The following is a 24,433-nucleotide window of genomic DNA, read 5'->3' as shown; positions in this document are numbered from 1 at the left end:
AAAAATAACATCCTGGAGCCTAGGGAGGAGAAAAAAATAAATGAAAATCACCGGGAATCGGACTCGAGGATCACGTGTGCCCGAGCCGAACGGAACCCCTGGGGAGAAGCGGCGAGAGTAGCGCCCCCTGGCGGCCGCAGGCAGTGTGCCCGGCCGGCCGCCCCGCTCCGCTCCCCGAGCCCCCTCCCGCGGAGGAAGCCGCCGGCCGCCCCTCCCTCCCGGGCTGCAGAGCAGCGGCTGCATCCTCCGGGCGGGCGGAAGCCTAACCAGTGTGTGGCTATTTTTAGCACTGTGGCCAGGGTGTGAATGTCTATAGAAATGAGCAAGGCCTGACGCTTCTTTGCACGATAGAAGAAACCTGTTGGTTTTTAAAGGTCAAAGGTAAGGAGCAAACGTGCCCCCATGCTAGGGCGCACCCCACGTGCTGGCCAGACGCCAGGAAGAGATCCATCAGGTCACAAACACACAAGAGCATAGTGCTTTTTCTTTTCTCTTTTCAACGTCCTGGTAAGCTCCTGACGCACAAGTGAGACCATGCCCTGAGGGGAGTGATGGAAATGCTAGTACATGCAGGGCTATAGGGGAAGGCCCACCAGCTGCACTTCGCAGTCCCCCACCTTCCCACCGCTCTGGCTCCCCTCTCCTTGGCGGGTGGAGTGACGTCTGCCTGCAAGCCTGGTCCAGGTGTGCAGCGGAAGGATGGATAGGAATGTGCCTCTGGGGGAAGACCTTGCCTTCATCAGGTTGGTGCCAGCTTGCTCCTCGTCCTCTGTGCCTGTGCAAGACAGCTAACGTTAGTCATGGGCACTGCTGAGGTTCAGGGCAAACGCCTCTAAACATCTGCTGGGAACGAGAGGATTTGCAAGAAGGGGGCTGCTAGGATGCTCAGCACCTTTTGAATGTGGGGGTGAAGGGGCATCCTCTCTTCCCTGTGGTACTTACGGTCTTCTGCAGTCATTGTTTAGGTCAGTGGGTCAGGAAATGTTTCCATGGAAGAATGAACAGAATGGTGTTTGAAATGCAAGGTTTGGAATGTGGTGGTTTCTTGAGAAGAAGAATTGTGGCCCAGGAGAAGGGCAAAGAGGACCCAGATGTGCCTATAAATACTGACAGGACCAGAAGGAAGCCTTACTTAGCCTCAGGCCAGCAGAGAGTAGAATGGAAAGTCCATGAAACTGAGGCATCTGAGTTCTTATGCTTTTCATGTGACTCTTGACTGATGGTTTCTCATAACGCCTGACTGTGGGTCAGAGGACAGAATTAGGAGGTAGAAGACCCAGCTGATCCCAGTCCCGGCACCAAGTTCCCGAGTATGGGCCTTAGGTTAGGGGGTGGGTGGGCAAGATGGCTCTGACACCTTCCCTTACACCCCAGCTCCTCTCTGCCCCAGGGCGCAAGAGGGACTCCCACAGGCTCCTGCAGGGCGAGTCAGTTCTTGATCTCCCTAGTTGGCTGCAGCAGCCTAGGCTTGCTGTGGGGAGGGGCCTTGCCTGAATGTGCACAGTGAGTTTAGGGAGAAGCCTCTCTCCAAGCCCCTGAGGCTCTGTGACTTCCAGGGAACGTGTGTTGCCCAGGTGCTGCCCACCCCAGGGCTTGCACAATCCCAAGTCAGCACAGGCTGCCACTGCAGGGAGGTCGGGGTGGGAGCAAGCGGAGGGGAGGGGTAGGCTGGGGGAGGGCCTAGAGGCTCTACTGGGATAACACTACTTGGAAGGGTCTGAGAAAGTTCCTTTTCTGGATAGTGGGGCTGTGGCCCTGTTTTTTTTTTTTAACCCTGAAGCAGCTGCCTAATTTAAAAAAATAAGAAGTGGGGGAGGGGAAGAAAGAAAAGATATAAAAATGAAGAGAAGCCTTATGGCTGCACCAAAGGAATCTATACTTAAAGGAAATGTCATGAACTGACTGATCATCCAGTTACTTTCATCTCTTCCTTTTAGGGAGCTGACCCAGAAGTTGCAGTATCTTGGAATCGGGACTGGAAAGAGTTAAGGTCTTGAGATAGAAAACTGGGAATGACTAATTCCTAAAGGCAAGGGGCACTTTTATTCATTTATTCTTTAGGAAGTGAGAAGGTGCTTGGCTAGGCCCCATGCCCGGGGGTCAGCTTTGCAGTCACTGTGATCCTGCATGACTCAAATGTGTCTGTGGGCCAGGGACTAGGACAGGGTGCAGTGCTGGGCGACAGAATCCAGAGGTGCGCTGGCTGAGGGAGAGGAGCACGGGAGGCAGAGCAGCCAGGGAGGTGGCCGCTATCAGCCACTAGGGCCTGTTTCAGCCAGCAGTGTCAGGTCTGTCAATGCCACACCAACACAGGGGGCACCAGATCATGCCACAGACAGTGCAGGGCAGAATGGCCCCAGCCCGGAAGCAGGGCAAGGCGGGCAGGCTGGCAGGGCTGGGGCAGAGGGGAAGGTGCAGTGGGCTCTGTGAAGAGAATCCTAATTGCATCACCAGCTGTTCAGATCGCCCTGGCTTGGGACCCATGACTGACGGGAAATGAAGACGCTAAGGAAGAAGGGAGAGGGCTGGGGAAGGGCGGGGACACACTGTGTACTCACCCAAGCTTCCTCTTGGTCTGGGCTCCTCCGCTAACCTGTGGCAGCACGGGCAGAAACAACACACCAAGGTCACACCCAGGGTCTTCTCACCGCCTGGACCTTCCCGTAGGGGGCTTTCCTGACCCACCCACCCCAGGGACTTCTGGACCTGCCTCTCCCCTTTTTTACTCGAATGTTGACTTTTCCTGACCAGGTATGATAATGGGGTACAGTCATACTATCTACAACTGCCAGAAAGTAGCCACGGGGACAGAGATGGAGGAAGAGAAGGAAACTGATACAATAATAATGAAGTGGAAACAAAGCCCCCTTAAACTTAGGGAGCAGTTAGTTACCTCGGAGGGCAAAGGTCATCTGGTTCTGAAAGTTAACCAAGTGAAAATGAGGGAGCCTTTGATTGGGGCAGTCTTTCCCTCCTGCAGACGCGTCTGCTGCGGCATGCCAAGTCACGCTCTAGCTCACCCTGGAATCTCAACACTGCCTGGACCCTCAAGAGCCTGTGTCTGTTCTCACAGAGGGCCGCTGCTGTGCAGACACGCACCAGGGTTCTGGAAGTGTGCAAACTGCATTTACAGCTCCCAACACTGGGGATGGGCTCCTGGGAGAGGAGATTCTGAAGGACACAGGAGCATAAAGGAGGCTCTGGAGTAGCCGAGATGACTTTAGGGCCATGAGGGTTAAGTTGTGTTAGTCTATCCTTCATCTGTGGAGTCCTGCTTACACTCAGGGTGAGGAAGGTTCCCCAATGGAGCAGAAGCATTCCCCAGGACGCAGCCAGACAGAGCCAGGGTAGAACAGGGAGAGGCATGAGGTAGGAGTGAATATGGTTGGAAAGTATGGCTTGGTCTGAACTCTTAAAAAGTGCCCATTTGGCTCTCACAGGTTTTGTACTGAGTAATGTTTGCCTGACCGGGTGCTGACCAGGTTGTGTTTAAATTAAGTCAGCATGATTTCAACCCCAAAGAAGCAAATATTCTCTCTTTCCCTCTTTCTTTATGCTTGATAGTAATTGATCCCTAATGCCCAGATGACCGTAGTTACTACTAGATCAGTCTACAGTAAAATTTCATGCCTAGATTATGGCAGAGAATCAGAAAGTCCACCCATAAAAACACTTAGTCTTGTAACTACACCCACCTAAGGGCTAAATTGTAGCTTCAGGGACATATTCTAGGACCTATATAATGTTAACAAACATATTTTTTAAAACTCTACTATCTCTCACCACAAGTCTTAACATTCTTGCCCTTAGGGATGACACCAAAAAGCCACAGAAATAAAAATTCAGGCATTTGCACGAAAAGGTTTCATGTAGACACACACGTACTCTGGTATGTGCACTGAGAGAGAGAGAGATCCAAGGGCAAGATGCATAGACAGAGAAGAGATGCTGACAGGCAAATTGGGTGTACCCCTGGGGCCAGGAGGTGCCTGGCAGGGGAAACCACACCCAATTCATGTGTGAGATGCACCCCACTTTCAGACTGGGGCCAGGGCCAAGGCCTAAGTGACAGGCAGAGTCCTAGGTTTGCTTTCGGGGAGTGGAGAGAGACTGAGGAGAGGCCATGGGCAAAGCTACCAGGGAAGGGAGGGTGCACGGGAGAGGAGGCCAAAGCAGCAGCTGTTACGTCTTCAGACAGAATATTCCACATGAATGCTGGGATTTGGTTGGAGCGTGCTTGTGTGCATGTGTTCGGAGCATGTGTTTACATAGTATAAATTTATCTCTGTGTATCTCCTCTTCACCTCATGCCCTTCTGCCTTCTTTCCTGTCTGCATGGGGACGTCAGTCATCTCGACATTTCTACGCAGCATTTCTGGATGTTTGCAACACTGCTGCTCTCGTTTTACCTTCTGACATCATTGCCAAGTATGTCATTCTCATCACTCCATCACAGCTGCTGTCCACCTTCCCCAGGCCTGGCTCTGATGCACTAGATGAGTTCAGCACCTGCAGGATGCTTTTCCTCTTCTCCCGGTGTCTTCCTCAGCGGTTCCAGTGCCCCTTGCCGACAAATTCCTTGCCCCCTGAGACTCCAAAGACCTCCCTCTGTTATCCACACCAGCCCCTCTGGGCCAGCAACGCTGCAGGCCTTCTCTTTCCATCTCAGAGTCCTCACCCGCATCTCCCAATCAACCTTCTCCCTTCCTTACGACCTTCCCACTCCACTTAGTCTACTAGTTCTGCGCAGACTAACGCATGGGCGTTGGAGCTACAGATACCTGGGCCAAATCCAGGCTCTGCCATTTGTTCCCTGGCAGGTGATTTCACCCCTAGAAGCCGAGTCTAGAATTCTTCCCTCAGGGGGCTGTGAAATCAGATGAGGAGGTGTGTTACGTGCTCAGCATTAGGCAGGCACCTGTGAGGGCTCGTGTCCCCTCCTCCTCTTCCTTACCTTTGCCTTCTTAGGGTGACAACTCCATTCCCCTCCCTGATAGGGAGCTCTCTGTCACATCACCCTGTTTACTTCCTTCCATTTGTTCATTTACTGACAGCCTACTAAGTGCCTGGCACTGTTCTGGGCACTGGGAATACAACATGAACAAAACAGACTAAAGTCTCCACCTTAAGGACCTTACACTGTGAAGGAATCCAGCAACAGACACATTAATGATAGAAAGAATAGCTGACTCTCAAACGTCCAAAGACAATTTTGTTATCTGTTCAGTATAACATAGAAGGATGAAGATTAAGAGCATGAAGTTGGGAGTCAGAAAGACCCAGTTCAAGCCCAACTTCTGCTGTGTAATAGCTACATGAACGAAATCTCTCTGAGCTTGTTTCCTCTTCAGTAAAATGGGAATATTCTGCTCTATCTCACAGTGTTGTTAAGGATTAGATAGGCTCACACATGAACATCATTCAGTGCTCTTCCTATGTGACACATATTAAAAGGTTTTATATAAAATGAAATTAGGAAGGCATTATTGTCCTTTGCTGACAACTTTCTTTCATTCTTCAATGAAGCCATAAAACCATTTGGCTATTCTAGCTCACAATAATCTCTTCCTTTTCAGAAACCCTTATTGTATTAAACACTCAGTTTTATGATTAACTTTTTCTGTCATTTCATTTTATCTCTTGTTTATTTTGCATATCTTAGTCTTGCTTTCCTAACTAGATTATAAACTCCTTGAGGCAAGGGGTCATGTTTTGTGTTTTACTGTATCTACTTCCTGTATCCCAACCATCTATCACGGTATCAGGAAATCAGGAAGCTTCTGTTGATCGACTGACATTACCTCTCGTAGGGTAAGACTTGACCGTGAGATATGGGAGAAGCAGGTAGAAGGAACTGTGGGGGTCTGAAAGCTTTGGGAAAGGTGGCAGCGGGAAGGAATGCAGAAATAAAGGGTTTCATCCGGGCTACATAGCATTGCTCCCCATTCAAACTAGGGCTACTGCTGAGCTGCCTTTACCTCTCTCCTTCCCATTCTGCATCTTCTCTTCTTCTTCCTCTGCACCTTCCTCTGCTGTGAAAACAAGTCCAAGGAGGCCAGTGACCCTTCAGCACAGCACAAGCATAGAAGGAGGGAAACTTCTGAAGCATGGGATGAAACCCCATCTAAAAGCTTGTGGCTGCAGGCCTCCAAGGGTGCTCAAACTCACCCAGTCTGCACCTGTGTGGTCCATGCCCCAGCACTGTTGAATAGAAGCCCATAAGCCCTGAGTCCACTGCTGCTGGCTCAGGTGACCAGGGTAGGGGTGTAGGGGTGCTTGCCTCTACTCTATCCCTGTTTTCCCTAAGGCGATGACATCTAAAATCTTGTATTCAGGTTCAAGAAAGCAAAACCATAAAAGTACACAGTGGGAGAATACCTAGATTAACATTGGTTTCTGAAAAAAAAAAAAAAAAAAAAAAAAAAAAAAAATCCAGAGGTTATAGCTGATGACAACCTTAAAATGACTGCACAGTGCAAAGTGGCTGTGTAGGAAAAGCTAATGCCATCTAAGGTGCTTTCCCAGGGGCCTACATAAGGGGCCACAGATGCCCCGGGCGCTGCAGGGACGAGATCCCCTGTGATAGACAGCAGTGTGCTCTGGCCTGGGCGCTCACTTTGAACTGGGGCCTTGGAAAACTGGGCCATCTCCTGTGTGGTCAAGCAGGACGGTAAAGTGAAAATCACGTCACATTCAGAATGGCTAAAGGAATTGGGTATAGGAGGCTAAAGAAGACAAGACATTGGAAGAGCCATGCCATCTGGCATCAAACACTCGAAAGGCTAACCTCCAGAGCAGGGACTGACCTTATTCTGGGTAGCTTTCAAGGAGGGGAACAAGGATAAATCAGTTACAGAACGGCAGATTTTGGCTCTCAATTAAGGAACAACTTTCCACTGATTAGAGCTGGTCATGAATGAGCTCACTGGAAATATTCAAACAAGGGACTTTTATACTGGGTGGCAAGTTGGATAGGTGACTTCTAAGACCCCTTCTAATTCTAGGATTCTGTTATTTGTGAAATATTTTTTAAAAACAAGAAGGACAAACTATGGATATATATAGCATGTGTATACTATAAAGAATATATGTTCACACCTGTAATGCTAGCACTCTGAGAGGCCGAGGCGGGCGGATCGTTTGAGCTCAGGAGTTCGAGACCAGCCTGAGCAAGAGCGAGACCCCATCTCTACTAAAAAATAGAAAGAAATTAGCTGGACAACTAAAAATATATAGAAAAAATTAGCCGGGCATGGTGGCGCATGCCTGTAGTCCCAGCTACTTGGGAGGCTGAGACAGTAGGATTGCTTGAGCCCAGGAGTTTAAGATTGCTGTGAGGTAGGCTGACACCACAGCACTCTAGCTCGGGTAACAGAGTGAGACTCTGTCTCAAAAAAAAAAAAAAAAAAAAAAAGAATATATGTAAAGATAATCTGAATATCTACTCTCATCCTAACAAAAAACCTGTAAAATTATTAATACTATCAAGGAGATAGTAAAAAGGTGTGGGTGTTGGGCAAGGCTCTTCCATTCATTGAGAAATGGTCACTCTCACATGTCAAGGGAGTTTATTTCTGCATTTTACAGGGATCCTGTGCCATGTGTGGATTCAGTGCTTGGAAGAGTAGAGCATCAGGGGAAGAGGCCCCTGTGGGACTCTGGGTGTGACATCTTGTCGTAGGTGGAGTAAAACACTGGCTTACTGTTCTGAAGACCTAAGTTCTAGGACCAGCCTTGCCCCTTCAAGCTGCACGACTTTAGGCAGATCACTTTTCTGATAATTACTCACTACATTTCTAAAGTTAAGGGGACTGGACAATGTGATCTCTGAGATACCTTCCAAATTAGACTCCATAGTTTTGTTAAAACAATCCTTTTCTACTATGAGAGATTGCTGAGTATCCCTATGAACTTTTAATTTTTATGAAGCTGTTTGTTCTCTATGTGTTTATGTTTAATGATGTCCAGTTACCTCTCAGCCTCGTGTGATGAGCTCATAAGCCGCTTAGTTTGCATAAACCCTACTAAGTGGCCATGAGGCACAAGGGTAGTTAATTTCCATGGCCAGAAATCACCTAAGAAATTCCCTCAATGTGAGATTTCTGGCATCAGTAGGGAGCTATGGGGAAGGGACCTTCTAATCACCTGTGAAGTCATTCCCTAAGGCCATGACCTTTTCTGTTTATGTGTGTGGGGCAGGGGCTGTGCTTCTGTTGGGGGTTGAGAAACTACCAGAATGGAGAAGTGACACCATAAAGCTGCCCAGGCAAGAGAATCAGCATCTTACCTTAACTGGAAAGACCAACTTAGGCCACACACTCATTCTCTTAGGCAATCTTGAGAGCAAAACTGTGGGCCAGATCTTGGTCTGGTCCCATGACAACCCTAAAGCCATGTGCTTTCTCCTACAAAGGTCTGAAAAAACACCCAAGGCTTACCTTCCCTAAGAGTGTTAGAGTGAGTGTCTGTGTTTAAATGCTCCATGGAAAAGCTGCTTTGTATTTTTATGTAATAACCCTGTTAAGCTACTTCAAGGTATTTAAAAGCACTATAGCACTTAGGAAGGGAAGCCATTTGTTTAATACATAACATGGAAATCCCCCCACTGTAAAATAATTAGTAAATATCTGGCAGTTACGTAATTAATGGAGTCACAGGGATTCTTGGAGGTATGATGATACGTGAATGGCCTTTTATTTTCTCTGTCTTTTCTAGGTTTTATGTAAGGTGACATGCCATGAGGTGAAGGTCTCTGGGAAGTCTCTGAAGTGGCTGAGTGATGGAGAGGCTGAGAAAGAAGTCACAGGTGAGACCGAACATGAGGCACAGCAGAGGCGACAGACTCGGATCAGGGACTTCGAGTGAAATCTGAGCCTGGTCACGGACAAAAGGAGGGAGTAGGGTTTCAAAACCAAATCAGAGAGGAGAGAGCAGAAAGGCAGCTGGGAGAAAGTCCTGAAGCTTTTGTGGCTGATTTGGTTCCAGACCTCCAGGAAAGCTTCAGAAGGAGCCGGGCAGTCAGGCCTGGGGAGAGAGCGGCTGTGGACAAAGCACAGATGGAGGGCAGAGTGTGGGGGGGGACGCCTAACTGCGTTTAAAAAGGCTGGATTTCTTTAAATTCAGCATTGTGTTTGCTCCATAAGGGCGTTCTTAAGACAAGCCTGAACGCATCATCGTCTCTATGCGATCCCGTGCAGGAAGGGCTCTGGGGTGGAGATGTCCAGTGTGCTCCTGGAAGGCAACAGCTGAGTGGTGAGATGAGGGGGTGTGCCAGGTGGTGAGGCTCTGCTGGTGTAGGGAGGAAGGGAGAAGGGTGTGGGTGCTGAAGGGGAGACTGGGCGGGAGCTCTGGGTTTCACCTGAATGGAGCTCCTTCACCAGGGATGACATGGTGTTGGTGATGGAGTCAGCAGCCACCAGCAGGTCATTGCGGAGGTTCCTCCTCGTACCTGAGGGGAGTCAGAGCAGATGGCAATGCCGGGGTGGGTGGGCATGGAGGAGAGATGGCCCAGCAAATGCCTCAGTTCTGCCAGGCCTGTGGACCTAAGGGGGTGGGGCAGCTCCACCTGCCCCCAGGCACAGCAGGAACACGAGCCACCCAAGTCCACTGTGCTCTCTCCCTCTGCCTCACGGCCTGAAGAGCAGGACCTGTCAACTCCATGCTTTGTAGCCACCATACAATGAAAAGACTTGGGTTCCAGAACAGGCATTCCCCCCGTAGTGTTCCTCAGCCTCAGGTGGCACTTTCCTCCCCAGCACACCTCCCACCTCCTTGTCCCCAACCCAAACAAGACTTCTTTCTTAACCCCCACCCAGTGACTTAGCATTGCTGGTGTCTAGCTCCTCAGACGGCTGTGGCAATTCCATGCTCACTGTGCCTTCAGCAAGGTCCTATTTGGAGTACCACCCCTTCTTCTTACGCTTGTTCTAAAGACCTTCTATGCCAAATACACGACTTTGGGAATTATTCCATCCAATTCCTCTGGAGGAAGCAAAGCCCAAAGGACAAGGTGCTTCCCACAACCTAGAAAGAAGAGCACAGGACCCAGGAGGCCTGTTCTTGGCACATACACAAAGCCCGCAGACCTCCCGTTGAAGACCAGCCCGTCTAGGAGAAGGGGCCAGCACTTGACTTATTTATACTGTCTGTGAAAATCTGATCATTTAAATCTAAGAGCACAAAAGAAAAGAAGCTAGAAAAATCTCAGCAGGAACCTTGTACATGTTTCCAAGCCCCTTCAGCTCCCACTGTACTCTGATCCAGAAACTCACCTTGTGCAAAGGCCTCCTGCACGTCTCCCCCAACTCCGCTCAGCGCGTCCTGTGGACAGTGGGTGGGTGTGGAGCCGGCCGACGTGGAGCGCACCGGCATAGGCATCGGGCGGCCGCCCCCGTGAGTGGGAGACGTACGTGGGGACCCTGTGGCTTGAGCCTGGGAGATTCAAAGAGATAAAACATATTCTCTCAGGTATCTGACCTCTTTGAGGAAGGGAGAAAGTCCTTTTTCTCAGTCAGTCTGAGCCAGCCAACAGGCCTCTCAGTTCAGTGGTACATGATCATGTTTGAAAGAAGGAGGTCAGGCTGCCTCCAGGACTGGAGAGAGGAAGAAAAGAGAAAAAAGCAAGAGGCGGGGTGGGGGGACAGAACACCACAGAATAGACCGAGAATGGGAGGGAAAGAAGAGGCTAACACAAGAGGACTGTCGGGCAGACTGAGCAGAGTGGTTGGGTTGGGGATCTGGGAGGGGCTGGCTCATACAGTGGAGAGATAACACACAAACATCTTTCATGTTTGCTTGCAAACACATTCGTGTACACATTCTCATTTGGTCCCCCAACAACCCATGGGTACAAAGGGCATATATTTTTATATCCATTTTATAGAAGAAAAACAAGGATGAACAGAGTAAGAGCATTGTGTCAGGCAGCACAGCTCGCCTGTGGGAGACATGGGAATAACCCCTACGACTCCACGGCAGCGGCAGGCGCTCTGCAAGCCACAGTTCCCATGTCACCCGGAATGTGCTCCCGAGAGTGTGTGTCGGGACCTCGGCTGCAGGCCGCTTCCCAAGAGTGGGGCATCAAGGCCTGGCACACTGCACCTGCTGAACACACAGAGCGAGGTTTTCCATGGGCCACCTCGTGGGGACGAGGTGAGAATGGACATGTTAAGTAGAAACCGAACTTTCCTTGTGAAGGCCCCGGTATGGTTTTAGAGAAAGCTTGGAACAATGGGACAAAATAAATAAAAGAAAAAAACTAGTTCAGGGCAGCTCCCTGAGATTTGGGATCCGCTGCTCCCCTCAGAGCAAGGGGAACTGAGTGTGGCAGGTAGACTGGGGTTTTCTGTAGAAGCAAAACAGAAAATATAAGCCAAAGTGTGAGACTGAGTTCAAATGAAGATAGTTATCATTCCGGGGATCTAGATCAGAAACGCCCCCCCCCACCACACACAGAATCTGCCTCAAGTAGGCACACAGGCTGAATGCACAAGGCTCACCTCAGCTCTGCAGCCGTGTGGGCACTGAGCTGAACAGAAACGGATTGTTCTCTGTGGTTTTTACTTGGAATCATTTTGTGAGAAATTTAAAAAATACAGAAAACTAATAACCCACTCCAAATTAATAATTATAAATATTGTGTCGATTTTATTTCAACCAAATGTTATAGATAAATCTAAAGACCTCTTTGATCACCAGTTCTTTCCTGTCCCATTCCTTCCTCTATCTATTCAGAGGCAACTGTTATCAAAGATTTTGGTAGAAAACTTTTTACCTAAGTGTACATATATAACTATGAATAATATATATTTCATGCTTTTAAATTTTGCATGAATGGTATTATACTGAACATATCATTTTGCAATTTGCTTTTATCATCACTTAGCATACTTTCTGAGATCTTTCTATGATATAAATAAATATGAACTTAGACCCTTATGTCATGTCGTATATAAAAACTAACTCAAAATAGATCACAGTAACTTTAAGAGCTGAAACTACAAAACTTTTCAAAGAAAGCATAAGAAAAATTTTTGTGACCTTGGGTTAGGTGAAGATTTCTTAGCTGTGACTCCAAAACTTTGATATGTAAGAGAAAAAATTGATAAACTGGTTTTCATCAAAATTAAAAACTTTGCTCTTCAAAAGACATCATTAAATAACGTGAACAAATTAACTCATAATGGATCAACAACCTAAATGTAAGAGCTGAAACTACAAGATGCTTAGAAGAAAATAGGGGGGAAAGCTTTACGACCTTGGATTAGGCAATGGCTTTTTAGATATGACACCAAAAGCACAAGCTACAAAAGAAAAACTAGACAAATTGAACATCATCAAAAGCAAAACTTTTGTGCTTCAAAGGAAACCACCAAGAATGTGAAAAGACAACCCAGAGAAAGGGAGAAAATTTTTGCAAATTATATATCTGATAAGGAACTCTTATAACTCAATAATGAAAGGACAAATAACCTAATTTAAAAATGGGCAAAGGGTCTGAATAGACATTTCTCCAAAGAAGGTAGAAGATATATAAATGTCCAATAAGCACACAAAAAGATGCTCAACATTAAGTGTTAGGGAAATGAAAATCAAAACTACGAGACACCACTTCATATCCACTAGGATGGCTGTAATAAAATTGACAGATAATAAATACTGGCAAGGAAGTGGAGAAACTGGAACCCTCATATACTGCTAGTAGAAATGTGAAAACTGTCTGGCAGTTCCTCAAAAGTTTTAACAGAACTGAAAACATACATCCACACAAAAATCAGCACCCAAATGTTCATATCAGCATTATTAAACATAGCCAAAAAGTGGAAGCAACTCAAATGTCCAGCAACTGATGAATGATTTAAATAAAATGTGGTATATTCATACAATGGAATATTATTTGGCAATAAAAAGAAATGAAGTATTTCATTTCTGAAATACTTTCTGATACATGCTATGACATGGATCGACCTTGAAAACATTTTGCTAATTGAAAGAAGCCAGTCACAAAAGACCACGTATCATATGGTTCCATGTATACAAGATGTCCAGAATAGACAAATCCATAGAGACAGAAAGTAGATTGGTGGTTATCTGGGGATGGCATAAGGGTTTTGGGAAGGATAAGAGACTGCTAATGGGTACAAGGATTCCTTTCAGGGATGATGAAGTGTTGAAAAATTGTTTATGATAATGGTTGCACAACTCTGTGAATATATTAAAAACTACTGGATTTTATACTATAAAATAATGAATTGTATGGTATATGAATTATATGCCAATAAAACTTATAAAAAAGACACCATTAAGAAAAATAAAAAGATAAGCCACAGACTGAGAAAAATATTTGCAAATTATATCTGATAAGGAACTTGTGTCCAGAACATATAAAGAATTCTTAAAAAAAACAAAAAAACAATAAAAAACAAACAAAAAACCTCTACAACTCAATAATAGGAAGACAACCCAACCCAATTACAAAATGGGCAAAGATTTGAATATACATTTCTCCAAAGAAGATGTACAAATAGACTACTAATTACATGAAAAATGTTCAACATGAGTAGTCATTAGGGAAATGGATACTGAAAACACAATATAATACCACTTAACACCACCTGAAATAGCTACAATCAAAAAGACTGACAATGATATGCAGAAACTAATGCTTGTGCATTGCTGATGAGATTGTAAAGGGTACAACCATTTTGGAAAACAGTGTGGCAGTTTCTAAAAATGTTAAAGCTAAATTTACCATATACCCAAGCAAATTCTACTTCTGAGTATCTACCCAAGAGAAATGAAAACACGTCTACCCAAAACTTATACACAAATGTTCATTAGCAACAATTTAATAGTCAAAAAGTGGAAATAACCCAAAAGCCCACTGACTGGTGAATAGATTAACAAAATGTGATATATCCATACTATGGGATACTATGGAATCTGTTTTTGCTACATATTTTTACTATTAACTTCTATAATAATTTTCCATTGACAAATATGTTCTTCTATCTTGTGAAATATTCTCTTTTATTTTTGTCAGCTGTTATAAAACATTTTATTATTATTTACTTTTTCAGGCTATGTATCTTCTCTTCCCAGTTAATCAACATATCATGAATCCTGTTTTGGCCAGATAACACTATATTATCACATACTAATCATTGTATTTTTGGGACCTTTTATCCTATAATCCCCATCACCCCTTGCTTTTTGTCCATTTTTATGGGAGAGTGGGCAAATAATAATGGATAAAATTCACGACCTTTAAGATTTAAGGCCTTCCAGGTGTAAGACAGAGTTGGAAAGGGCACATAAGTAGCAAGACCTAGTGGTTTCAGCCCCAATCCAAACTAGCTAAGGAAGCTGGGAAGAGAGGTGAGAGAATTTGCAGAGAGGGCAAGAGAGCCCACTGTAGTGGGCTGGCTTCGCAGGAAAGTCCCACGAGCCTACATGGTTTGGGATGCGGGAGATCACTAAAGTGGTGGATACTGGCAGAGCCCAGGGCCCTTCCTGGGCCTCTGAGGGCTGAATGGAGCAGAAAAAGGTGGTTGCCTGGGTTGCTCGGGCAGCCTCGAGGAAAGACTGCTGCACCCCAGCAGCCAGTGATTTTCCCATAGTCTTACCATGGTATGAGGGTGACTGTGATGCAGTGAGTCCAGTGGTCTCTCAGTCTCAGAGAGGGGTGAGGGCCTTGATGGGATCACATGTGGACCCCGGGAGCTGGGGCAGCCTGTGAATTCAGAAGCTGCAGTCACGGAGCGAGGAGTCCTGCCTGCAAGAATCAGGCCTGGCCACAACCAAGGACATGACTGGACAACCAATTGTGGTCCAGGTCTCAAGCACAGATCAAGCTGGAGGTGTGGACATGCCTCCACTGAAGCCACAGTTCCACAGTACAAGTCTGCGAAGTACACTCTCAGGGCACAGGAAGGGGGATAAGAATCTCTAAGGGACTGGCTTCAGAGTTTGCCTGGAAATGCCTAGATTAAGTGTCCAGCTCAGACAGAGTGAGAACGCAAGATGGAAATTAAACCCAGTCGAAGAAAAAGAATGGCCTGTGAAATTTAAACTTGCTTCACTGTGTCACAGTTATCTGCTGTCCCCTCCGAGGACCAGGCCAGCGTTAAGTACATGGTGAGTACTCATAAATCTCCCTCTGTATGACTTGGGCCAGGCACTGCTGCCTGAGGGCTGCATGCCAGAGTCACAAGACCCAAGGTGAACATACAGGCTGCTTTTGAGGAACATGAAACTGAACCTTTGCAAATATTTTAATATGAAAATGATGAGGGGGATGAGACAACAGGGATGGGCAGGGTAGACAGCCACATGCGGCTAAAACTCTAGGATTAGGAAGTGAAACCTACTACCCACCTTCAGCTTGAAAATAATCAGACCCTCTGCCTGGGATCACTGCCCAGCACATGCCTTCTAAGGAAGATGAAAACCAGATTCTAGAAGTCGCCTTTGTTGAGAGAAGCTGAAAGAGAAAAGCTAAGGCTGCTAGGAAGGCATCATTTCCCCTGGGTCTCCTACCCAGCCCTTGGCTTTAGGATCACACAGAATTAAAATGATGCTAGGACAGAGCTGTCAGGGCATCTTTGCAAATTCTGGTTTGGGCAGAGTATACCAGTTTGGCATCCTGGGTGGGTCAGAGACACAAGTTATAGCCCACCAATATGCACGTGCCTTAGCCAGGCCTGAGGCTGAGGGTTCAGGAGCCTAGACACTGAAGCTGATCTTGGATGAGGTCTACATTATGCAAGGGATGTCAACTAAATCTGCTACTGGGTGGTTCTGACAAAAAAGCAAAAGGACTGGCAAAGCCTCGTTCGATCTGTTGAAAGGACTGTGTTCTCTCCTGCTGTCAGGGCTCTACTTGCTCTTCTCCCTGCCAGGGGCATTACTTTCCTCTGTGTTGTCTGACTGGCTCCTACTGGTCCTCTGGGTATCAGCCTTGCTGTCACCTCCTCTAGGATGAGATGAGGTCTTTCTGAGATGCTCCCACAGAACCCTGTCCTTCCCCGTCACAGCACTATCTCACTTCTTAAATTTCATCTTCTGCACCAATGTGCTTAGCACAGGTAAATTCTTAAATACCTGTTAAATGACAATGAAGTGCATCAAGTTTCTGACCCTTTTTCTTTTGTAACAGAAAGTGGGAAAGTAGCCAGAGCAGGCAGTAATCTCCAGGGAATAATAAATCTATCAGGACCAGCAAATCTTTTTACTTTAACTGGATAACTAAATGTGGTAGCCAGACCTCTGAGATGGCCCCTAGTGATCCCTCCCCTGGTTTGCACATCCTAGTGTGATCTCCTTCCCTTGATTGTGGGCTGGGCCTTGTGACGTGCTTCTAAATAAATTAGACAAATGAGAGGTCACTTCCAAGATTAGGTTATAAAAGACTCTGACTCTGTCTTGTGCACAAACTCTTGCTCTCTCCGGTGAAGCCAGCTGCCGTCTCAGGAGCCAGCCTGTGGCAAGGAGCTGAGGGTAGCTTCTAGCCATCAGCCAGTACTGAACAAATCACGAGGATCTGAATCCTGCCAACAACCATGCGAGTTGCTGAGCCTTGAGGTGACTGTGGCCTTGAACAACACCTTGATTACAGCTGTGTGAGAGATGCTAAGCTGAGGGACCCAGGAAGACAGCCCATGGATTGCTGGCCCACAGAAGCTGTTAGGTAATATATATTTGTTCTAAGCAGCTAAGTTTTGGGGTGATTTGTTATGCAGCAATAGGGAACTCAAATGCTAAGGTTAATTTTTAAAAATAGATTATTAGATCAGTCCCATATGATGACATTTGATTGACAGAGAGATGGTGGAGGAATTTTGAGATATGGGAGACCAGGACCAGAGGCTCTCAGAAAGACAGGGCAAAGACCCCAGGAAAGAGACCTGTGGATGAGAAGAGAGGCAGGGATATACAACCCAGAAAACACTTTCCTGATCTGAGAATGCATGGAGGGCTCTGAGCACATCAGCCTGTCCTGACACTGAAAGATTCCACTTCTTTCTTTTGTCAATAACTGCAAGGACCTAGAGACATTTCTCAGCTGGGAATTCAGTGACTCTGAAAAGGAGGGGAGGTTTGGGCTCTGTTCTATCTCTTACCACCACTGCGGGTGACCATTAAGGAGGCAGTGTGGTTCAAGGGAAAGGGCATGGAATGAGAAGTCGAGAGACCAAGTCTCTTCTTCTGAATGTGCAGCACACACAGTGTATTTTCTGGGGCTCAGTCTTCTCATTTGTAAATTGAGGGATCCAACTAGATGACATCTGAGGCAGTTTTCAGATATACAATTCTGTGACCTGTGATCGTCACCAAGTTAACCTCACACAGAAATGTCAAGTAACTGAAGCTTTGCTTCAGTGCCATCCACTCTGTCAGCGAAGGATGCTCTTCTGAGGGTCATGGCAGCCATCTCAGGGTCCCGTTCCACTTGCTCCAACTTCCCTTCCTCATGAGTAGAGTCCATACCAGAGCTGCTGCCCATTCAGACCTCGTGCAAATGACACCAACGAGCAGGCGCAGGGAGCAGGCTATGCTACCTCAAGAAAGATAGAGTTTGAAATAATTGCCTGAGTACAAACCGGAGTATGTGGTGCACATGCAGTTTGAGACAATGCCTGCAGTGCAGAGCAACATCCTCAATGTGCTGACAGTAACCTCTGAATCTGGTTAGAGTTGGTTCATTCTCTGTTCACACTTGATAGGCTCGGGACAGAAAGATTCACTAAAAATCAAGATGGAGCACTACATTGTGCAACTGCATCTTGTCTCAAAAGCACAGATGGGTTTTATGTTCAGAGAGATGGGGCCTTCTCCATGGAGACTGCCAAGCGCTCAACTCAATGCAAACCAATCGAGAATAAGCGGCACAGTGGGAGGCTGGGAGGGCATCACAGTTGGCACCTTGAGATTATGGGAAACCTGAGAAACACACAGAAATCTCTGAAGGTGGAGGAACTAGTCAGGTGGCTCCAGGAGGATGAGGATAAGCTGTCCAATGATGGGCATAAAACAATCTTGTGCTCCTGGGTTTCAGCTGCCAGGAGAGGGCAGTTACCCTGGTGGAGCAAGGAAGCTTTGCAACATGCCAGTGTTTAAGGTTTCCTGACACAAGGACAGTGGGACCTTGTAATACAACCTATAACAAGGGCCTGAATACAGCATAGGCCAATTATGTGCCTAACCAATAACTAAACACAATAAATGCCCTGTATCTCAGGTTCTCTGAATACAGAGGTCCCTTGTAGTTGGAAACAATTCTGTTGGAAAGGCAGAGGTGGAGAAACATACAATCTGAGAAGCTCTCTAGACTGCTGCCTTTTCACTTTTCAAATTAGCAAAGACTGAGAACCCAAGAAAGGTATCATGTTTAAGAAAAGTGTTCAGAAATCATGCTTATAATTTCAGAGGGTTCATGACCTCAGGAAAATAGCCTGTTTTAGTCCAACATTCATTTTATATCTGAGGAGACTGATGCCTAGAGAGGTCACAAGGGTCACACACACACACAAAAATCAGTAGAAAGGCTAGGACTGGTACCTGGGTCTTTTAATCACCTCAAACTGCTAGAAGAAAACTAAGCATGGTAGGATCATAGCACGATGTTTTTGAAGCCAAAAGGCACATGGATCAGTCAGGACTTCTCATGACTGAAGCTAACTACAATTTTCTACAGGACAGCCAATTTCACTTCCTGTAAGAGTGAGAAATGTGAGAAAGGGGAATGCAAGGATTATGACTTAGTCTCTTATCTATAATATAAATCTCATACTGGAGCCAAAACAGGTAGAGAGAACGCCAGAGAAGGTGCCCTGAGGACACGGGTGATCCTTCAGCAGCCCTGCATCTGAGCAGAGACAGGGACCCACATGCTGAGGCAGAAAGAACTGGCCAGAAGACCAGCTGCACAGAGAGAAAGGCGCTGTCTTCAGTAGGAAAATGACACTGCACTGTTCTTGGCCGTGCTTAGGTATCCCCAGCATGGTGCTTGGCACATAGTAGGGGCTCCAAAAATAGGATTTCCTTCCCTTCTTTTTCCTCATGGAACAGGTAAGAATTTGTCATCTCCTAGCCACACGTTACAGCAGGTAATCAGGCCCAGAGAGGCTTGTGGCAAAAAGCCTGATTTAAGAGTTAATGCCCTCTGTGGAGCACTCGCAACTGCACCCCCTCCGACTGAAACTCTGAGCTAAGCTGTTATCATGGTAACCGAATGGAAGACGTTTCAGTCTCCATTTCTATCTCTCTGATTCATGGACACCTGCCAGGTAGCAGATGGCCTGTGTGGACAATTACCTTCATTTTGCTGCAGTGTATTTAAATTAAACAAAGTGGCCTCTTTGCTGCCGATTTTCAGAGGCTCTCTCAGAAAAACAAAACAACAACAGGAGAAAGAAGCTGCAGGTCTGAAATTTAGGCAAGGCGCTGTGAACACACAGAGAACTGGGATGTATAAAGAACAGACTTTGTACATTTTTTTTCTTCAAAAAGAGGTAAAAGTACCCACATACTATTTTGAGCTGGTGCTGGTGGTGACTGTGCTAGGAAGATGCAGCTGTCTCATCAAAGCGAAAGTAAAAGGAGAGAGAGGTGACAGGATTATCTGATGCTGCACTGTCTATCCTGCTGCAAGAGTTGGAAATAATTGCCTCGCATGACAAAAGTTAAGACTGTCAGTGGTTAGGAACCTCTCAGACAATGGAGAATGAGGGTGGAGGAGAGGAGAAAGACAACCAAATGGCGGTGAGCAGAGTAGCAGGTAAGAACATGCCGGGACACATTCCCGAGTCAGCAAAGATGCCCAGCTGCACGCTTAAGTTCAGCACAGTCCTTTAAAGGTAAACTGGGCTTCTGAACACCTGAGAGAAGGGCCACAGAGTTTTATGATGTCCCTCTTCTCTTACTATATTAACATCCATTTATCTATCATGGACCCTCCGCAGAGAGTGGACACCTGTTTGTTCCCTGTCACGTCAGGAATCTCAGGGTGCACACACAACCTGTCACTCAGCATGGTGGCTTGTGGGGTATGCTGCAATAGATACGAAGCAGCTATTCGAGGACTGCTGGGTATCTTGTGATCACACTGTTGACAATGGTAGAAGGTTATGATTCTCAAGCTTCATGATTCTGTCCCTATTCAAGTCACACTCAAGTTTTATATAGAAGACAAATCTTACTCTAGGACTTAAAGAGTGGGGGGCAAGGTGTGTAGTTATCTTTCTTAGTGGAAGGAGGAAGCAGCATTATTTCTGGGATAAAGAATCACCTATAAAAACCCACCATAGACTCACAGATCAAAGGAAAGTTGAAATTTAAACTTTTAGATAGGGAAACTCATAAATTCCAAGATTAGAATTACCTTCTTTCTGTTTGTTTCTCCTAGTTTGCCCAGGCTTATTGGAAAATGGTACCCTATTAGTCCTCATTGCAGGATTTCAAAGCCAGTTCTCAGCAAAATGATCAGAGACTTCACTGAGAGAAAAACCCTATAAAATGAATACCAAACACTCAGATTGCATATTAGAAACAAAAATTAGGATAGGTTCCCAGGAGGGTGTGGTCCTCATTCAGACAGCTAAATCAATTACCAAGAAGGCAGCTGGAACCTATCAGTGATGTTTTAAAATTCAATGAGTCTAATTTAAATACTACTTATAGGTAAGCAAAACTTGTGTGGTGGGATATGGCACCCTTATTCAACAATGACATTCTACTCTTTGTTATTAATAAGTTCCTATTATATACAGCATGGTGGATGGACCAAGTTTGGATTCCAGCTGCCCTTTACTAGCTGTGTGATTTTGGGCATCTTACCTAACCTCTCTGGACCTGAGAGTCTTCATATGTAAACTGGGTTTAACAGTAGCTACCAGACAGGTTGTGAGGATGAACATGAAATGCTCCATACACTTGGCTTAATAGAGTGACACCTGCCATTATTCTATTTTGAAAGATGCTGGGGATAGGGGGTTGCATAGATAAGGCAATGTCTTCACTCTCAGCAGGCCTAGAGCCTCCTGAGGAAATCAGGCACATACACAACTAGCATACCAGAGGGGATGAAAGAGGCGCCATAGCAGAGGAATAAAGAAAGGGCAGGCTAGACACAAGAAGGTTTAGCTGATGTTATGGAACAGGGTCAGGTTCCATAAAAGAGGCAGCAGCTGAGAGGATCTTGAGGAGTATAACTGCAATAGGCAGAAGAGGCTTGGGAGGGCAACCTGGCGAGGAAAAACCATGAACAAAGGCACCAGGCATGAGAGGAGGCTGCATCTGGGGGTAGGAAGTGGTGGTAAGGCTGGAGTATGGGGTGTGCGGCAGGTGTGTGCGGGAAAAGAGGAGTGTGGGTGACAGTCAGCCAGTCTTAAACGAATGGCCACCGAGTTATTTAGTTGGCCCACCGAGGGGCAAATTACACAACCCACTGCAAACCCAGCTCTCTATCAGTTTTAAAAAATTTATTTATTTTTTTGCCACTGTTTTTTTTTTTTATAGTCCATGAGCTAAGAATGGTTTTCACATTTTTAAATGGTTACATTTTTAACAGTTATATAGTACTTACATAATATCTTTGGTTTCGTCCATAAAGCCTAAAATATTTACTATCTAATCCTTTAAGAAAAAGCTTACTGACCCTTACTATAGGCAATGGCAAGAGGGAGCTAGTGAAGGTTTCCGAGGAGGGGAGTGATGTGGTCAGGTGTGGTCTGTGTTCAGGAGTCTTGCTCTGGGCAATGTGAGGGAGGGACCGAGAAACAAGAGCCAGGAGCTCTTTTATTAATAAGGAGGCTTTTCCAATACCAGGCAACAGATAATGGAAGCTGGAACGAACAGCTGTGGTAAGAATAGAAAGGAGGAGAGAGATACAAGCAACCTTTTGGAGAAAAAATTGACTAGACTTTGGCAACTGAGAGGAAAGAGCAAGAGCCTGGGACATCGCTACCATAAACACGAGTGCTGACAATGACATTAACAGAAGCAGGAAATATGGACACAGCAGGGATTTGTGGGGTTCCGTCCATCCCTTAGCCAAATCTCAGAATAAGGGATTTGAGAATGCCTTGGGGGCTCATCCTAGTATCACAGAGAAAGGTCCTCGAGGCTCAGGGCAAGCCTTCCAGTTAAGAAGGGGAAATTTTGCCTGCTGGGTTGAGCTGGGGCTACTACTGGCATTTAGTGGGTAGAGGTTAAGGATGCTGTTAAACATCCCACAATGAATAGGACAACTTCCCACAAAAAAAGAGAGTTATCTGGTCCCCAACTGTCACTAGTGCTAAGAATGAGAAACCTGGCTGAGGGTGACTCAGAGTCATGAGATCCCACAGAGGATGGTCTGTCCAGGACTGTGGAAAGAAGGGCAGGTGACCAGCAGCCTCCAATTAGGTTGGAACCTTCAAGGGACCCAGGAATAGATCATCACATCTTCTGCCCATTTGGGAGATGTCCTGGGCAGTTACAGATCTGAGACTCTCCTAGGTTCTCCCTTGATTTTCTGAGGACTGGGTGGGTTAAAAATAGAAGTTGAAATTATGTGAAAGAAATTAATACATAGTGAATTTTATATACATTTAAGTTAATAATAATACATAATAACACAAGCACAGAAGGGTTTATGGTTAGCCATCTGGGTAGAGCAGTGGTGAGTTGGCCTGGATTCTTATTAAAGGTACCACTTTAGTTGAAGCTAACTCCATTGCCTTTAATTTTATAAAACATCTTCCTACTTTTCTTTTACTCTTTTTTAAACATTAGGGCATCTGTACTGCAGCTCCAAATGCATACTCCCAATGATTAGCAGTAATGGAAAAGAGTGTAAAACAGTCTACTATACCCTTTAGAACATGCTTCTTTGAGCTGAAACTACGCAGATGTTCTCTTCAGTTAAGGGCTCTAGGCCAGGATACACCATACCTCAGCGTTATCATTAATATGGAACATCAGAACCAGCCCGTGGTTCAGCTATAAAACCTGTTATCCTGGAGACTGGTACAGCTTCATGATTTGAGGACATGCCTACAGACACTCTCAAAGTGAAGGGTTACAGAAAGAGAGAAGAGTGTTAGAGAATCCTGTCCTCCTGCTGGAGACATGGCCAAGAACCACAGAGATGAGCCAGAGAAGGGCATCAGGGAAGCAGCTGATGTTTTTGTGGGATGCTTTCTTTTGTCTGGAAAAGTGGCAGGTGGGAGGCTAGCAATAATAAACCCTGAGGAAGGAGTTATTGAACAAGAGCCCAGACAATGAAGTGAGGGCCAGAGGGTTTCAAAGTCACAAAAGGAGAAGCCGATGAACCCAACTGGATTTCTGTAGACGCTTCTTGGTTTATAGCCTTTCTCCAATACACCCATTGGTATTAATGACAAAAGGGTCAAAGAATTGTGGAGCTGGAAGTTTATAGATGAGGAAACCGATGTTATGTACCCATACAGATGGAAAAGAAATGAGATTTAGCCAACAAATCTCAATTAGTGAGAAGGGCAATCCATTCATATGTAGTGCACTAAAGCAGATTTAAGATTTAGATCTTCCTTCATGGAGGTGAGGTCATCAGTGGAAAGGGCTGAGGAGTTGGACAGGACAAAGCCCATTTTTCAGTGCCGTGTGCACTCTACTATTCTACTGAAAAATTTCTTCCTAAAGTTGCTGATAACTTCCTAATTGTCAAATTCAAGGGCTTCCTTCTTGCAACTTTCTGGGCTTTCAAGAGATCCCACAATCCTTTTTCTTCTTTTTTGTCTACAATGGGTTTTCCCTAAAGGCTCATGTTTATGGTTGAAACCTTCATTTTATGTTGAAGCCTTCTAAATCTATATTGCTAGCCTTGTTTGTCCACTGAAATTTCAGTTGTACATCTCCAAATACCTAGCAGACCTTTTGCTTGACTGCCTGGCTATTCCATGTAATGGTATGTCCAAAATTAGATCAAAGTCCTCTTCCTAATCCAGATCATCTCCCCATTTCATTTGTCAGACACCCATCATTTTCCTAGGTTCTCAGGCTCCAAACCTAGAAGTTTTCTTTCACTCATCCTTTTCTGTTATTGCTTTGCTGAGATTCAGACGTAGCAATCTAGGGGAGATAGTGTGTCCTAGGAATTCAATATTCTTCCAGTGGAAGGAGAATTTCTCCAGTTTGGTGTGAAGCAAGTTTTCCTGGAGACCCTGGAGAATGGTTTTCACTTGTTGTGTACGTTCTAGTCAGGAGAAGAAAACACAGAAATACAGTACAGGAGGGAAATAAAAAAGTAGGTGAGGAAATCTCTCAGCTTGCCACTGACGAGAGTAATGGAAAACATTAGGGGTACTGCATAGCCCCCAAAGCTATTCTTCCCTTGTATCCTCAGACTGTAAACTCCTATTAGGTGCTCAAGGAGTTTAGGGGGAGTGAAAAACAAACACCTATCCTCCCCTCC

The 24,433-nt window shown here is 45.7% G+C and overlaps 1 protein-coding gene across 1 annotated transcript in view; it reads right to left on the bottom strand.

The window, feature by feature from the left end:
- Positions 1-723: 723 nt before the first annotated feature.
- DTNB (dystrobrevin beta) overlaps positions 724-24,433 on the bottom strand; it is a 225,735-nt gene continuing 202,025 nt past the window's right edge. The window contains exons 17-21 of the mRNA XM_069495024.1: positions 10,272-10,431; positions 9,359-9,448; positions 5,979-6,032; positions 2,559-2,593; positions 724-775 (exon numbers count right to left, since the gene is read on the bottom strand). Coding sequence (XP_069351125.1) covers positions 2,589-2,593; positions 5,979-6,032; positions 9,359-9,448; positions 10,272-10,431 — 309 coding nt within the window. The 3' untranslated portion in view covers positions 724-775; positions 2,559-2,588. The remainder of the gene's footprint in view (positions 776-2,558; positions 2,594-5,978; positions 6,033-9,358; positions 9,449-10,271; positions 10,432-24,433) is intronic.

Source organism: Eulemur rufifrons, chromosome 19 (genome assembly GCF_041146395.1).
Source record: "Eulemur rufifrons isolate Redbay chromosome 19, OSU_ERuf_1, whole genome shotgun sequence".
Lineage (NCBI taxonomy): Eukaryota > Metazoa > Chordata > Mammalia > Primates > Lemuridae > Eulemur > Eulemur rufifrons.
This window is presented reverse-complemented; position numbering and strand designations above follow the sequence as displayed.